This window comes from Berghia stephanieae, chromosome 11 (assembly GCF_034508935.2).
Source record: "Berghia stephanieae isolate SIO BIC M18660-M18661 chromosome 11, UCSD_Bste_1.3, whole genome shotgun sequence".
Classification (NCBI taxonomy): domain Eukaryota; kingdom Metazoa; phylum Mollusca; class Gastropoda; order Nudibranchia; family Aeolidiidae; genus Berghia; species Berghia stephanieae.
In genome coordinates, this window is record NC_088370.1 from 19,962,205 (window position 1) to 19,977,204 (window position 15,000).

The window sequence follows — 15,000 nt, forward strand, 5'->3', positions numbered from 1 at the left end:
TATCTCAGTTTTTTTCCACCTATTTTGAGATAGTAAGATTGTTTTTCCTACATTCCCTCATCCAGTATTTTATTGTAATTAATCCTCAAATTCATACAAATCTTAAAAATTAAAATTAAAAAAAAATAAAAAATATGTGCCAGTTGATGGTAGCAAGCAATTGTTTCTCGTCATTATATGCGTATTTTGTCAAGTTCTCTGATGCAGGCCAAATGTCAAAACGTCATATTTTCGAATTGTTTACTTCATGATGAGTCAAAAGGGGCAGCGTGGCTCAGCAGTACGACCTTTGCTTCGTACCCGACAAGAACCTAGTTCGATCGCCCGCCGCTGTACATTGTGGCCTTGAGCAAGTCACCTAGCCCTAGCTCAATTTGCAGCACTGCACTGTGGCTGACTCCTGGGTTATTCCAGTCTTCCCTTGGAAAAGACCCTAAAGACAAATTTCCCCTATGAGATGAATAAAGGGATTTGTTTTGTTGTTTTTTTTTTTTTTGTTTTTTGTTTTTTATTTAACCTTTATACCTTCTGCGTGGGATGTATAGATAGAATGAAGTTGACGTCACTCGGATCTTTGTTTTTTTTTTCCATCCTCGTTTATGAGAAGTTCTCACTAAACTGTATTAATTAGACTATAAGCGTTTAAAGTTACACAGAGATTTGTGAGTTGGTCCGTTATACTTCCGGATGGCAATGTTGTGAACTTCTTGGCCAAGCGCATACTATCTATACTCCGAGGGATTAATTTTTTTTTAATACAAATTTTACTTACAAGCTTTGGCAGCCTCAGACAATTTCCTCTCCTCCTCCAACTCCTTAGCTCTCGCCTGTTCCTTCTTCTTGTGCTTGCTGGCCTTCTCGCTCATCCTCTGGAGCTGGACACGCAAGTTCTCGTTCTCCTCGTCCATGTCTGACAGGCGGCGTCTCAACGTTTTGGCCTCTTCCTCGGTAAATTTTAACTGGTCTGGAGAGAGAAAATAGACAGTTTAGTTTATCTGCATCTGTATTTGCCGTATTGATAGTATGACGTTGTCACTCGAGTCTATGCTATTGCTTTTTGCCTTCACATTTATGAGTAATTCTCACCAGCCTATAAAATTTCATAGTTACACATAATTGTGTGTGTTGGTCCGTTATACTCGTACTTCCGGATGGCCATGTTGTGAGCTTCTTAGTCAAGGGCATGCTACCTCTAGATAGTATGCGCTTGGCTAAGAAGCTCATAACATTGCCATCCGGAAGTATAACGGACCAACACAAAACTGTGCGTATCCATGAACGTTTATAGTCGGGTTAAAACAGTTCAGTGAGCATTACCCATAAACGCGGATGGCAAAAAAACAATAACAAAGACCTGAGTGACGTCATCTTCGAACTATTTATAGATAGTATGAAGTTGACATCATTGGGGTAATTTTTTTAATTTTTTTTTTTTTTTTTTTTTTTTGTCTGCCATCCGCGTTTATTAGTTTTTCTCACTAAACTGTATTAACCAGACTATAGATAGTATGCAGATGACGTCACTCAGGCCTTTGTTATTGTTTTTGCCATCCGCGTTTGTGAGTTGTTCTCACTTAACTGTATTAACCAGACTATAAAAGTTCATACTAAAGGGTCATTTTTTTTTTAATTTGATGAAATATCCCAAACTTCTATGCAGTCATAATGTATAGATAGAATGCGCTTGGCCAAGGAGTTCACAACATTGCCATCCGGAAGTATAACGGACCAACACACAAACTCTGTGTAACCATGAACTTTCATAGTCTGGTTAATACAGTTTAGTGAGAACAACTCACAAACGCGGATGGCAAAAACAACAACAAAGGCCTGAGTGACGTCATCTGCATACTATCTATATGTTTGGGAAGGATGATTGCATATAATGTTTTTCGAAAAAAAGTTGCCAGTTGCTATGGAAACGACGCCATATTGGAAAATAAACAACAAATCTTAAAAAGTCAAAGGCTTTTTTGTTTATCAACCGATTGCCATAATATTTTGGCCAGAGGTAGAAAAAAGGAAAATAAAGAGGCTCTAGAAGCCCGATTTTTAATTTTTTAATTAGAAACTTTAAAATTTAAGTTCAAATTTATTACTCGATTATTCCCCTTGAAAAAAATACTTAATTTCAAATTACTCATGAATTATTTTTTTATTCAAAAATCCGACTCCTAGAGGACCTGCGTATTTGTATGACACTCAATTGTAGTAAGTTTGAAGAAGATTGGTTAAAAACTGAGGGAGGAGATAGGTTTTTAGTGACGAAATTGCAGTTTTGAGAAAAACGCATTTAAAAGTCAAAGTAAACGAGTTTAGGAAAAACTCTCCTCTCGCTCTCTGATTGGATTGTGACCACATGACATAATTAAGAACAAAGTGATAGGTTGTTGAAGATAGAGGAGAGTTTTTACTTTTCATTGATATGTTTTTGCCTTTACTTAGTTATAAAGATTATTTGATATTTTTTCATGAAATCAGTCCACTGAAACTAAAAATGGGCAGGATTTAACCTTACTATGGGTCACAAAATACGTTAGTTTGAGTTTTTAAAAACATGACAACATCCCACCAAAATCTAATTTCAGCAAACTGGGTCAAAATTCATCAGTTTTAATGTCGTTCACCCCCCCCCCCCCCCCCCCCTTAAATTGAAAACAGATTTATTGCAAACGTTTCTGCTTGAAGCTCGAGGAAATACATCATATGAGTCACTTCCCTCGTAATGATGCATAGTAACTTAGTAACTGGTTCTTAACTATCGGAACAATGGCAGATGCCCTTATGAAATTCACTTCTCCGACGAGCATAAAAGTGTATCCAGAGGGTAAAACATTATAAATCTGATCCTGTTTTGACTTTTATACATTCTGATCACATGACATTTGTAAAAGTTCTGGCCAGCATGAAGAATAAAAGTACTGATTTTCTTTGTTTAGAACCAAGCTGCTCGTTGCTGGGCAGACGTGACATCAGACTATTGAATCATATTGGTGAAGGCATATGATATGGACGTTTTGAGTTTTCCGTTTGTCAACAAAACACGATGAATGAAACACCACAGACGAATGAGAGAGGACAACGTCATCCTTTCATCTATATGTGCGTTATTAATTTACCTATTTGCGTATCTACTTATTTAACAATATTTAATAATAATAACAATAACAATAATGATAATAATAATAATAATAATAATAATAATAATAATAATAATAATAATAATAATAATAATAATAATAATAATAATAATAATAATAATAATTATAATAATAATAATAATAATAATAATAATAATAATAATAATAATAATAATAATAATAATAATAATAATAATAATAATAATAATAATAATAATAATAATAATGATAATAATAATAATAATAATAATAATAATAATAATAATAATAATAATAATAATAATAATAACAATAATAATTGTTATGTACCAACCGCAGTACATAAAATAACTGACAGGGAAGACGTTCCTTGGGTTGCCAATCATCAAGTAATTATTCATGGAAGTAAATTATTAGTTATCGCAAAGGGCAATAACTCAATAATAACTATACACCATAACACCTCCCTTCTAGCCTGAAGGATACTGAAGGTTTAACCATCACAATATTAACATAGACACACATAATGTAACAGTCCGCTTAAAACACTATTTCAAAGTTAATTTGAAATTCTATGTTACACATCCAGAAGATCGCCGTTGCAATTAACATTTAAAAGTCCGTACGAACAACACTATTTCAAATGTCCGGCGATCACATACACTATATCAAGTCCATTTGACAGTCCATGCACTGGAATAATCTGTTACAAGAACGTGAGTCTCGTTGTCACAATTATAATATAACCACTATGTTAACTACTGTGGCGTGTGCGCAGTTGGTCGACGTGTCTTCTCAAAGTAGGACCATCCGGCATGATTTTCACATCGAACATTCGGTTTCCAATCACTGATGCTACAATCGCTGGCACCCACTTGTCCCTACGCCCCCTCTGAAAAGACAGGGCATAGCACTGGCTGTTCACTGTGAACTTAGTTTTCCTAGACGAGCGAAGATTTACACGGCTTTGAGGCAGGAGCACATCTATCTTCGCCCGTATCTGTCGACCAATCAGAAGTTCGCTTGGGCTATAGCCACTGCACAGGGGAGTTCTCCGGTACTGGATCAAGAACTCGTGTAAGGCCTCACTGGTATTGGGGCTGGACTTCCTTAGCGACCTTTTAAACGACTGTACCAGTCTCTCAGCTGCACCGTTGGTCTCTGGATGATACGGGGCTCCCTGTAGGTGTTGAATACCCCGGCTCTCACAGAAACTGGCAAACTCAGCTGACGAGAAGCACTGCGCATTATCAGTGACGATCGTATGCGGGTAGCCAAAATGCGCAAAATCCTCGTCCAGCTTTTGAATTGTCGCCTTCGTGGTGATGGATGTCATCTGGTGGACACACAGATATTTGGAGTATGCATCCACCATCACGAGCCAGTTGTGTCCTTTGAAGTTCACGGCGTGGTCGATATGGACACGTTCCCATGGTTTGTCGGGCATAATCCATGGCTGTTTTGGAGGCAAAGGTCGGGCCGCATTCCATTTGACCTTCGTCACCGTCTTTACTCGTTGATGTTGACTTCTCTTCCGACAGGCAGACTTTATGTGGCCCTTAATGCCGCAGTGGTGGCAAAGGGCTTCCTTGTATCGACAGGCATCACTCGAGTGGTTCCCGATGCACCGGTAGCATCGGGTTTTCTGGTTCCCGTTCTCCGCTGATTTTGATTGGCGGTTGATCTCTGGAGACGGTTCATTATTCGCCGTGGGCAGCTTACGAGCCGGATTTCGATTGGGCTGGAACTTAAACACATCGGCATTTGATGTGTCGACCGTCTCTCTGGCAACTTTTCCAGCCTCCTCCACTTCCGCGGCGATCTGAATGGCTCGATTGAACGTCAGCTCGTCGTCCTTTACTTTAAACAAGGCTTTGACGATAGCCTCGCTGTTGATCGAGCAAACGAATCGAGTCCTCATTGCCTCGTCCAACGGGTCCTTGATCGAGGCAAAATCACATGTAGCTGCCTCTTGCCGAATTCTCGCAGCTAACTCGTGGACAGTCTCTCCTGGCTTCCTTTCTGTTCGTGTCCAGAATTTGTAACGCTCCCGAACAACGAATCTTTTGGGGTTGAAATGGTCAACCATGTGCTGCTCGATCTCATCCATCGATAATTCGTTGACGTCCTTGGGAGGAACACTCTGTGAAGCCAGGTTTGCCAGCAGCTTGAAGATGGCACACGATTGGTTGGGAGAAAAATCTCCGCAATCCTGTCCGATGGAATGGAGTTGGCCTTTACGAACGTCTGGAAACGTGACCAATAGTCCGTCCACAGCTCTGCGTTTGAATCAAACTCGCAGAACCTGGTGTTGGTCACTGACGACTTGGGACGATCCATCACCAAGGCCATTAACGTTTCCATCTGTTGACGCTGCAACTCCATCTGCTGTTGTTGTTGGGCCATCTGATCACGCAATAACCCAATGAGCTCCTCGTTGGTCCATGCTGCTCGTGTAGTCATGACGATACGTCCAAAGCAGCCAATGAACGATCAGCAGGCCGATACGTCGCTCCGCTAGTTGGTTTTCCGTGCTGTCCGATACAGCAAAAAGTAGGTCAACCGTTTGACCCAGTTCCCCCTCGCACGTCCGACACGGCAAGGCAGGCTTGTCCTGATGAAAACGTCCAAAACCAGCCAATGGACGGTCAGTAGGTCGGTACGTCCGACTCCGCTGGTTGGTTTTCCGTGCTGTCCGATACAGCAAGAAGTACGTCACCCGTCCGACACGGCAGGTACTCCTCGCACGTCTGTCACGACAGGCAATCACGTCCTGATGATTCTTCCACGTCTGTCACGACAGGCAATCACGTCCTGATGATTCTTTCACGTCTGTCACGACTGACAGTCACGTCCTGATGATTCTTCCACGTCTGTCACGACTGACAGTCACGTCCTGATGATTCTTCCACGTCTGTCACTACTGTCACGACTGACAGTCACGTCCTGATGATTCTTCCACGTCTGTCACGACTGACAGTCACGTCCTGATGATTCTTCCACGTCTGTCACGACTGACAGTCACGTCCTGATGATTCTTCCAAAGCAGCCAATGGACGGTCTTCCCTCTCAGCAAGTCGAAACGTCGCTGTACATACACGTCCGACTCCGGTGGTAAGTTGTCCTTGCTGTCCGATACAGCAAGATAAGTAGGTCACGGCAGCTTCTCCTCGTACGTCTGACACGGCAGAGCAGTCACGTCCTCTCCCTCGCTCGTCTGGCACGGCAAGGCAGGCAGGTCCCCCTCACTTGTCTGGCACGGCAAGGCAGGCAGGTCCCCCTCGTTCGTCTGTACTGCAAGGCAGGCAGGTCCCCCTCGCTCGTCTGTACTGCAAGGCAGGCAGGTCCCCCTCGCTCGTCTGGCACGGCAAGGCAGGCAGATCCCCCTCGCTCGTCTGGAACGGCAGGGTAGGCAGGTCCCCCTCGCTCGTCTGGCACGGCAAGGCAGGCAGGTCCCCCTCGCTCGTCTGGCAGGTCCCCCTCGCTCGTCTGGCACGGCAAGGCTCGTCCTTCTTCGTCCGGAGGCAGACCAGGGCAAGGCTCGTCCTTCTTCGTCCGGAGGCAGACCAGGGCAAGGCTCGTCCTTCTTCGTCCGGAGGCAGACCAGGGCAACGCTCGTCCTTCTTCGTCCGGAGGTAGGGAAGGGCTCGTCCTTCTTCGTCCGGAGGCAGACCAGGGCAAGGTTCGTCCCTCTTCGTCGGGAGGTAGGGCAGGGCTCGTCCTTCTTCGTCCGGAGGCAGACCAGGGCAAGGTTCGTCCCTCTTCGTCCGGAGGTAGGGCAGGGCAAGGCTCGTCCTTCTTCGTCCGGAGGTAGGGCAGGGCTGTCCCCTTCGTGGGTTGGCAGTCCTTAAAAGGACTGTGATTTCATGTGACCCACAGCTGGAATCCTCGTCGCCACTGTTATGTACCAACCGCAGTACATAAAATAACTGACAGGGAAGACGTTCCTTGGGTTGCCAATCATCAAGTAATTATTCATGGAAGTAAATTATTAGTTATCGCAAAGGGCAATAACTCAATAATAACTATACACCATAACAATAATAATAATAATAACAATAATAATAAGAACAGTAATAATAATGATGATAATAATAATAATAATAATAATAACAACAACAGCAACAACAACAATAATAATAATAATAATAATAATAATAATAAAATAATAATAATAATAATAATTATAATAATTATAATAATAATAATAACTTTAATAATAATAATAATAATAATAATAATAATAATAATAATAATAATAATAATAATAATAATAATAATAATAATAATAATAATATAATAATAATAATAATAATAATAATAATAATAATAATAATAATAATAATAATATAATAATAATAATAATAATAATAATAATAATAATAATAAAACAATAATAATAATAATAATAATAACAATAATAATAAGAACAGTAATAATAATGATGATAATAATAATAATAATAATAATAATAATAATAATAATAATAATAATAATAATAATAATAATAATAACAACAGCAACAATAACAATAATAATAATAATAATAATAATAATAATAATAATAATAATAATAATAATAATAATAATAATAATAATAATGATAACAATAATAATAATGATAACAATAATAATAATGATAACAATAATAATAATAATAATAATAATAATAATAATAATAATAATAATAATAATAATAATAATAATAATGATAATAATAATAATAATAATAATAATAATAATAATAATAATAATAATAATAATAATAATAATAACAATAATAACAATAATAATAATAATATATTATTATTATTATTATTATTATTATTATTATTATTATTATTATTATTATTATTATTATCATATTTGTTGAGCGCTCTTCCATTCCATATAACGAGGAAGTGCATAGAGCGCTTTACAGGAGCATCAATAATTCAATTTGGAAAATAACAAAGTCTTAAGATGCTTTTTTAAACATATCTTCCGATGAAGAATGCCATATTTCTTTTGGAAGTTTGTTCCAGAGAGTTGGGATGTTTCTAGAAAAGGGATCGTCCTCCACACGACACGTAAGAGTTCTTTCCTTGGGTGCCAAGCAATATTCCATCGGATGACGAGCGAATGGATCGGGTTGGTGTATATTATAACTCCAATTTATGATAAACATGAGTTGGTTGATATTTGTTGAGGCATTTAAAACACAATATCAGAACTTTATTATGGTGAATATCTATTTTTTTCTTTCTAACAGGGCTACTTGTCTATCAGCGTCTTCTATGCCTATAGATAGTTCGAAGATGACGTCACTCAGGTCTTTGTTATTGGTTTTTGCCATCCGCGTTTATGAGTAATGCTCGCTGAACTGTATTAACCCGACTATAAACGTTCATGGATACACACAGTTTTGTGTGCTGGTCCTTATACTTCCGGATGGCAATGTTATGAGCTTATTAGCCAAGCGCATACTATCTATATACAGTACTGGTCATACCTTTGAGGTCATTCTCCCTCTCCATCGTGTCACACAAATCCCTCATCAGTTGAGCTGCGTCGTATTCTTGTGCCTCCTTGCTGCTTTGCCGTTCCAGCTTAGCATGACTCGTAGTAGCGGCTGTCTGAAATAGTCAAAGGGGAATAACCGAACAATTTGAAATGATTTAGTATAGTAAAGGGAAATAACAAGTAATATTATTGTTTTCATTCCGTAAAATATTACCAGTGTATTCGTTTGTTTTGTTAGTTTGTTTTGTTATTTTTTTTTAATATTTGGGGTTTTGTTTGTTTTATTTTTTTCTTTGTTTTCGTTGTTGTTGTTTCTTTTTTGTTTTTCGTCTGTTTTTTCCAAAAAAATTTAGTTTGTTTGTTGGCAGGGAGGGTGGGGGGAGGGGGGGGGGGGTTACGGCGCTAAAGACATTTTGAGGTCATTTCATATCCAGTACAAAAGCGGAAAATGAGATCGTAAAAAAAAGTCCAAATATACACGATTAAAAGAATTCCAGAGAAGGTAATTAATTCAAAGTGGGGTTGTTGACATTGGGAGCAGAAGTATATTTCTATCAATGTAAGTTGTGGAGATCACCCTAAAGTCACAGCCAGGCACAAGCACAGGATGTCCACAAAGAGTAATACACTCAACTGTTTACACAAAATTACGTTTTAAGAATAACTTACATAAAGTACATAACAGAGGGGAAAATTAGCATATCCAACAAGAAATTAGATACATTTTAATGTTTCACTCTCAGCCAAGGACTCCAGCCAGGGTCAGAACGAAAGGAAGTAAAAACATTCCAAGACAAAGAGAGAAATAACCTGGAAAAGGAAGTTAGATATAGAGGCTATGTGGTCTTGTGTTTTGACACTCGCTTTCGGATCGAAAAGGTCTGGGTTCGAACCTCGCTCGCGCATAGTTTAATCCTTGGAAAATGTTCTTTACTCACATTCACACACCGTACTCGGGTGTAAAATGAATACCTGGCCGTTAACAGGGTTGTCTCTGTCCGAAAAAATGTAAAATCGCATCATGTCACGTCCTACTTGTTAAGTGTTGCTGTTGGCTAGGGACCCTTTGTAAAGCGTTTGATCACGTTTATATTGGATATTGCGCAATATAAAAGCTCATTTTTTTACTTTTCTTCTTCATTAGAATGTTTTCGTCTCAGCCAGGGTCAGCACTAAACGAAGTAATGACATTCCAAGACAAATACGGAAAGGAACCTGGAAAAGGAAGTTAGATATAAAGGGATAGAGTATAGATAAAACGAAGATGACGTCTTTCATGTCTCTGTTATTGTATTTTGCCATCCATGTTTATGAGTAATTCTCACTAAACTGTATTAACCAGACTATAAAAGTTCATGGTTGGTCCGTTATACTTCCGGATGGCAATGTTGTGAGTTTCTTAGCCAAGCGCACAGTATCTATAGATAGTTCAAAGATGACGTCACTCGGGCCTTTGTTATTGTTTTTGCCATCCGCGTTTGTGAGTTGTTCTCACTAAACTGTATTAACCAGACTATAGATAGAATGCGCTTGGCCAAGGAGTTCACAACATTGCCATCCGGAAGTATAACGGACCAACACACAAACTCTGTGTAACCATGAACTTTTATAGTCTGGTTAATACAGTTTAGTGAGAACAACTCACAAACGCGGATGGCAAAAACAATAACAAAGGCCTGAGTGACGTCATCTGCATACTATCTATAAAAGTTCATGGTTACACAGAGTTTGTGTGTTGGTCCGTTACACTTCGGGATGGCAATGTTTTGAGTTTCTTAGCCAAGCGCACAGTATCTATATAGATAGTATGCGTTTGGATTAGAATTTCACAACATTGCCATCTGGAAGTTTAACGGACCAACAGACAAATCTATGTGTAACCTTGAACGTTTATATATAGTATGCAGATGACGTCACTCAGGCCTTTGTTATTGTTTTTGCCATCCGCGTTTGTGAGTTGTTCTCACTAAACTGTATTAACCAGACTATAAAAGTCCATGGTTACACAGAGTTTGTGTGTTGGTCCGTTATACTTCCGGATGGCAATGTTGTGAACTCCTTGGCCAAGCGCATTCTATCTATAGTCTGGTTAATACAGTTTAGTGAGAAGTACTCATAAACGCGGATGGCAAAAACCAATAACAAAGGCCTGAGTGACGTCATCTTCGTTCTATCTATATAGCAAAGGTGACCTTCCCGCCCACCATTGCAAAAGATCCCACCCAGACAGCCAGCATATCAAATTCCCTTGAAAAACGTAAACTAGATATTCCCTGTATCAAGAAGACTATATGATTACCCCCGTCATCATCATCATCATCGTCATCTTCATCATAATCATCGGCATCATCATCATCATCATCATCATCATCATCGTCGTCGTCGTCGTCGTCGTCATCATCATCATCATCATCATCATCATCATCATCATCATCATCATATCATCATCATCACCATTATCATCATCATCATCATCATCAACATCATCATTGTCATTATCGTCATCATCATCATCATCATCATCATCATCATCATCATCATCACCATCATTATGATGGTTGTACTCGAGTTCGTAGTTGTTGTCGTTTGTCATCAGAAACTTTGCCATCGTCATCTCCGCCGATGTAAGTAATATAGTCTATTTCATTATCATCATCTTCGTCAACAAAAGCTGGGTTTTTTTTTTGTATGTTGCTGTCATCAATGGGAGAGATCTTTTATACCTTTCTATGTGCTCGAGGTCAATGGTCACATTGAAATATTATATGTGCTCAAAATGACCCACATAGTGACACGTGTTCACAGTTTGAGAAATATCCAACGTCACATTACGTCATTTTACTCATGGGTATTTTCACAACTTTCATAAACAAAGCAGTGTGTTTATATTAAATTGAGAAATGTCCAATCGTGGTACAGCAACAAATCATGTGATCGATGACTAGGTTGGACGGAAACATGAATATAGATCGCTCCCATTGCCGAGCGGGGACCTTGTCTCGTCTTGTATAGATAGTATGCAGATGACGTCACTCAGACCTTTGTTATTGTTCTTTCCATTCGCGTTTGTGAGTTGTTCTCACTAAACTGTATTAACCAGACTACAAGATATGAAGTGAGTAGAAAAGTGCCAGAAGACAATAGAGAATAAAAATTATTCGCGGCGGTGGTGGGGTTCGAACCTGCGACCTTATTGGTACGACAACTCCGCCTGGCAGGTGAGAGCGTGGCTCTACCGTGTGAGCTATCCACGAACACATAAAAATATTCGTTTCAAACCCAAGTCATTTCTAGATCCCTCTCTCACCCACTTCTTGAGATCGCCGATTCGTTCGCACACCACCATCGCGAAGTAATTATTGACCAGCAGTTAAGCTTAATAGCCAATATTCTCAACACAAACATATAACATAGAAACGATTGAGACATTGAGTATGCTCCGGTGTATGGGGTGAATTTTTAAGTCAGAAAAGTGAGTGGAGCAGGCACTTATGTTGGTAACATAATTTTTATTCTCTATTGTCTTCTGGCACTTTTCTACTCACTTCATATCTTGTTGTTACCAACATAAGTGCCTGCTCCACTCACTTTTCTGAATTAAAAATTCATCCCATACACCGGAGCATACTCAATGTCTCAATCGTTTCTATGTTATATGTTTGTGTTGAGAATATTGGCTATTAAGCTTAACTGCTGGTCAATAATTACTTCGCGATGGTGGTGTGCGAACGAATCGGCGATCTCAAGAAGTGGTGAGAGAGGGATCTAGAAATGACTTGGGTTTGAAACGAATATTTTTATGTGTTCGTGGATAGCTCACACGGTAGAGCCACGCTCTCACCTGCCAGGCGGAGTTGTCGTACCAATAAGGTCGCAGGTTCGAACCCCACCACCGCCGCTAATAATTTTTATTCTCTATTGTCTTCTGGCACTTTTCTACTCACTTCATATCTTGTTGTTACCAACATAAGTGCCTGCTCCACTCACTTTTCTGAATTAAAAATTCACCCCATACACCGGAGCATACTCAATGTCTCAATCGTTTCTATGTTATATGTTTGTGTTGAGAATATTGGCTATTAAGCTTAACTGCTGGTCAATAATTACTTCGCGATGGTGGTGTGCAAACGAATCGGCGATCTCAAGAAGTGGGTGAGAGAGGGATCTAGAAATGACTTGGGTTTGAAACGAATATTTTTATGTGTTCGTGGATAGCTCACACGGTAGAGCCACGCTCTCACCTGCCAGGCGGAGTTGTCGTACCAATAAGGTCGCAGGTTCGAACCCCACCACCACCGCGATGGTGGTGTGCAAACGAATCGGCGATCTCAAGAAGTGGGTGAGAGAGGGATCTAGAAATGACTTGGGTTTGAAACGAATATTTTTATGTGTTCGTGGATAGCTCACACGGTAGAGCCACGCTCTCACCTGCCAGGCGGAGTTGTCGTACCAATAAGGTCGCAGGTTCGAACCCCACCACCGCCGCGAATAATTTTTATTCTCTATTGTCTTCTGGCACTTTTCTACTCACTTCATATCTTGTTGTTACCAACATAAGTGCCTGCTCCACTCACTTTTCTGAATTAAAAATTCACCCCATACACCGGAGCATACTCAATGTCTCAATCGTTTCTATGTTATATGTTTGTGTTGAGAATATTGGCTATTAAGCTTAACTGCTGGTCAATAATTACTTCGCGATGGTGGTGTGCGAACGAATCGGCGATCTCAAGAAGTGGGTGAGAGAGGGATCTAGAAATGACTTGGGTTTGAAACGAATATTTTTATGTGTTCGTGGATAGCTCACACGGTAGAGCCACGCTCTCACCTGCCAGGCGGAGTTGTCGTACCAATAAGGTCGCAGGTTCGAACCCCACCACCGCCGCGAATAATTTTTATTCTCTATTGTCTTCTGGCACTTTTCTACTCACTTCATATCTTGTTGTTACCAACATAAGTGCCTGCTCCACTCACTTTTCTGAATTAAAAATTCACCCCATACACCGGAGCATACTCAATGTCTCAATCGTTTCTATGTTATATGTTTGTGTTGAGAATATTGGCTATTAAGCTTAACTGCTGGTCAATAATTACTTCGCGATGGTGGTGTGCGAACGAATCGGCGATCTCAAGAAGTGGGTGAGAGAGGGATCTAGAAATGACTTGGGTTTGAAACGAATATTTTTATGTGTTCGTGGATAGCTCACACGGTAGAGCCACGCTCTCACCTGCCAGGCGGAGTTGTCGTACCAATAAGGTCGCAGGTTCGAACCCCACCACCGCCGCGAATAATTTTTATTCTCTATTGTCTTCTGGCACTTTTCTACTCACTTCATATCTTGTTGTTACCAACATAAGTGCCTGCTCCACTCACTTTTCTGAATTAAAAATTCACCCCATACACCGGAGCATACTCAATGTCTCAATCGTTTCTATGTTATATGTTTGTGTTGAGAATATTGGCTATTAAGCTTAACTGCTGGTCAATAATTACTTCGCGATGGTGGTGTGCGAACGAATCGGCGATCTCAAGAAGTGGGTGAGAGAGGGATCTAGAAATGACTTGGGTTTGAAACGAATATTTTTATGTGTTCGTGGATAGCTCACACGGTAGAGCCACGCTCTCACCTGCCAGGCGGAGTTGTCGTACAATAAGGTCGCAGGTTCGAACCCCACCACCGCCGCGAATAATTTTTATTCTCTATTGTCTTCTGGCACTTTTCTACTCACTTCATATCTTGTTGTTACCAACATAAGTGCCTGCTCCACTCACTTTTCTGAATTAAAAATTCACCCCATACACCGGAGCATACTCAATGTCTCAATCGTTTCTATGTTATATGTTTGTGTTGAGAATATTGGCTATTAAGCTTAACTGCTGGTCAATAATTACTTCGCGATGGTGGTGTGCGAACGAACCGGCGATCTCAAGAAGTGGGTGAGAGAGGGATCTAGAAATGACTTGGGTTTGAAACGAATATTTTTATGTGTTCGTGGATAGCTCACACGGTAGAGCCACGCTCTCACCTGCCAGGCGGAGTTGTCGTACCAATAAGGTCTCAGGTTCGAACCCCACCACCGCCGCGAATAATTTTTATTCCCTATTGTCTTCTGGCACTTTTCTACTCACTTCATATCTTGTTGTTACCAACATAAGTGCCTGCTCCACTCACTTTTCTGAATTAAAAATTCACCCCATACACCGGAGCATACTCAATGTCTCAATCGTTTCTATGTTATATGTTTGTGTTGAGAATATTGGCTATTAAGCTTAACTGCTGGTCAATAATTACTTCGCGATGGTGGTGTGCGAACGAATCGGCGATCTCAAGAAGTGGGTGAGAGAGGGATCTAGAAATGACTTGGGTTTGAAACGAAT

General features: G+C 40.0%; 1 protein-coding gene across 2 annotated transcripts in view; it reads right to left on the reverse strand.

The window, feature by feature from the left end:
* The window catches only part of LOC144957132 (uncharacterized), a 219,567-nt gene that overhangs the window by 135,210 nt on the left and 69,357 nt on the right, over positions 1-15,000 (reverse strand). For both annotated transcript variants that reach the window (XM_078888153.1, XM_078888152.1), the window contains exons 4-5: positions 8,611-8,734; positions 773-964 (exon numbers count right to left, since the gene is read on the reverse strand). In XM_078888153.1, the coding sequence (XP_078744279.1) occupies positions 773-964; positions 8,611-8,734 (316 nt within the window). The remainder of the gene's footprint in view (positions 1-772; positions 965-8,610; positions 8,735-15,000) is intronic.